This window comes from Nestor notabilis, unplaced genomic scaffold (genome assembly GCF_000696875.1).
Source record: "Nestor notabilis isolate BGI_N333 unplaced genomic scaffold, ASM69687v1 scaffold17576, whole genome shotgun sequence".
NCBI lineage: Eukaryota > Metazoa > Chordata > Aves > Psittaciformes > Psittacidae > Nestor > Nestor notabilis.
In genome coordinates, this window is record NW_009932571.1 from 7,335 (window position 1) to 9,972 (window position 2,638).

Genomic DNA, 2,638 nt, shown 5'->3' on the forward strand with positions numbered 1-2,638 from the left:
GTGAAAGCCATTGGAGCCTCTGTCGTACAAACTATTCAAGTGATTGAGGTGTTGGACATCTAGCAAAGCATCTTCCACCACCACTGGGGGGACGGGTGCAGCCTCTTGATCCACCTTGGGCTTCTTGGGGGTTTTCTTTTTGGGTGCCATCTTGGTAGAACCAGAACAGGACCTGGGGAGAAAGGAGAGGTGAGGAGCCCTGGAACAGGGGTGCAGGCATCCTGCTGCACTTTATGACATTCAGAGGAACAAAGGGAGATCTCCCACTGACTCAACACTCTTTGGGTCAGGCCAAAGGAAGGATGGAAACTGCCTCCCAAGCCCTGTACCCCTCTAAGCGGTGAGAAAGGCATTGAGGGCCATGACTACAAAAAGGGATCCTCAACTCTCAGCCAGTACCAGCACTGTGATAAAAAAGGACTGGGATTTTGGGTGGTTGCCTTGGGAAACTGGGAGCACCCACTGGTTCCTGGGGTGCATGGCCCTGCTTGCTCTGCTGTCTGGGCTGACACAGACTCCAGGCAGAGTGAACCAGCCATCACAGGGTGTGTTTTGGGTGACTCAAGCCCACGTCAGACAAGGTGAATCAAGTCCCAGCAGCTCTGACAGAGGTTCCTACACAGCAACAAGCTGAGACGAACCCCAGCACTGCAGGACTGCATAGAAAAGGGGGTTCGTGTTCCCCTCAGCCCCTTGGATGCAGCGAGGCGCCTGGCTGACCAGTTGGGCTCTTTGGGGTGACCAGCTCAGAGCGCAGGTGAAGGGGGGGGAAGGAAAATGAACAACAATAACCGAGTTTTTGAACGTTCCCGAATTCCAACCCGGAACTTGGCAGTGACTTGAGCTCCTCTGAGGGAGCTCGGAGCAGCCAATGTATGAGGGAACAAATCTGCCAGCCAGAAATAGCTGTTACTGCGCTCACATGTCTGGAGACTGTTTGTTGCGCTTGGCCATAAGGATCAGGTTGCTTGGAACTGAGTCATCAGCTCGGATTTAGCACGGGAGAAGGGGGGAATGATGAGACTTCAGCAAAAAAATACGGAGAAGGGAAAAGTTTAGTCCCAGTCCCTGCTGGGAAAGAGGATTCGGGGCTGAGCTCGAGGGGGAGCAGCGGTGCCGGCCCTGCTGCCGGGAGCAGGGAGCCAAGGGGGCTCCGGAGCAAAGTCCAGGCACCTGAGCCATGCCTGGCATTGCGGTGTTCCACGGGGCTATCCCAGTTTACACAGAGAGCTCGTCTGTCACAGTGTCATATCCTGAGCGGGCAGCAGGCCCTCTGAACTGGGGCACAAATGCTGCTGTCTCTGTGTGTGTTTGATATGAAACGGATTCCGACACGCAGCTCCGGGTTGAGAAAAGGAACCGGGATTTACCCTTTCCAAGCAACACCTCGTGGGTGTTTCCAAACTCCATCCCCTGTCCACCCCATTCAGGAGGCAAGTCCTGTCTTGAAGCAGTTGTTCTGGGATAAACCAGAGGTCTTCTAACTGCATCACACACAAGTGCAGTGAAGCCATGAGAAGCTTTGGGCTCAGACTGGTGTCTGTGGGATCCTGCCTGTCCCTTTGGACACCTTTGACAGGCTCCCATAGGAAACACGTGCTCATGTTATTCCAGCGGGAGGCTGCAGGAGGGCAGAGCGACCTTTACTACCTGCACTTCAGTCGAGATGGGACATCGTGACTGCTTCTGATTCCAATACCACTGCAGCCACTTGGAAGGGGTGTTTCTCCTACAACTAATCCTGGCTGCTGGATTAATCTAGGGAGCTGGAAGAGCTTTAAGAGACTTCAGACGCCCCAGACAGCACAGAGAGAGGACAGGGCTTCTTTCTAGCTGCTCAAACTTCTCCGAAAAGACAGCCGTTGTCCTCACATCCTTCCAGTGCCGCTAACCTCAGCCCCGCACCGCACTGCTGAGCGAGCAGCGCAGCAGGACCCCCGCTGCCGAGGCTGCCTTCTCAGAAAGTTATGACAGGCTTTTTTCCTTTAATTCCTGACCAAACAGAGCGAGTTCCTCTCCTCCACCTGCCAGTGCCCCCAGCCCTGGGTTCCGGCAGGGGCTGGATGCTGCAGCTCTGGGCTCTGTTCTGCTGCTAGTGAGTCCTCCAGCCCTGTTTCAGAAAGCAGCGGCTTTCCCAATGCCATTACTTTCGTTCTCCAGCCGTTCCCGTGCCCCACACAAGCCCTGCACGTCCTGCGGGCGAGCCCTGGCGCTCAGCTGGGGGCTGCGGCTGCTCCTTACCTTGCTCTCACGCCCGGTTAGTCCAAGGGGAAGCTCCGAGCAGCGCAGGGCTCTGCGGGTTCAGACACAGGGACCCTCCACTTGCCCCACACGACATCCTCCTCCCTCCTCTCCGCTCCCAGCCAGCTGACTGCTCTTATCACTTCTACACTTACAGCGGGCTTTGGGGGTGAGGTGAGGACAGGCTCGGGCAGGGCAAGGGCCTCTGCTCCAGCCAAGGGCATCACTGCAGCCAGCACCCGGAGCGGGCACGGTTACCTGGCACTGCCAAGGGCACAGCGAGGCAGCCAAAGGCCTCAGGAGCTCCACTGCCGAGGAGCCCCTGGGGATGATCGGGGGGGGACACCGCCCGCTGGTGCCTGGAAAAGTGCACCCTTTGGCCACGAACGAATCTAAC

General features: G+C 56.9%; 1 protein-coding gene across 1 annotated transcript in view; it reads right to left on the reverse strand.

The window, feature by feature from the left end:
- The window catches only part of LOC104407246 (kelch-like protein 31), a 2,911-nt gene extending 2,761 nt beyond the window's left edge, over positions 1-150 (reverse strand). Inside the window, exon 1 of the mRNA XM_010016475.1 lies at positions 18-150. Coding sequence (XP_010014777.1) covers positions 18-150 — 133 coding nt within the window. The remainder of the gene's footprint in view (positions 1-17) is intronic.
- Between the last annotated feature and the right edge of the window lie 2,488 nt (positions 151-2,638).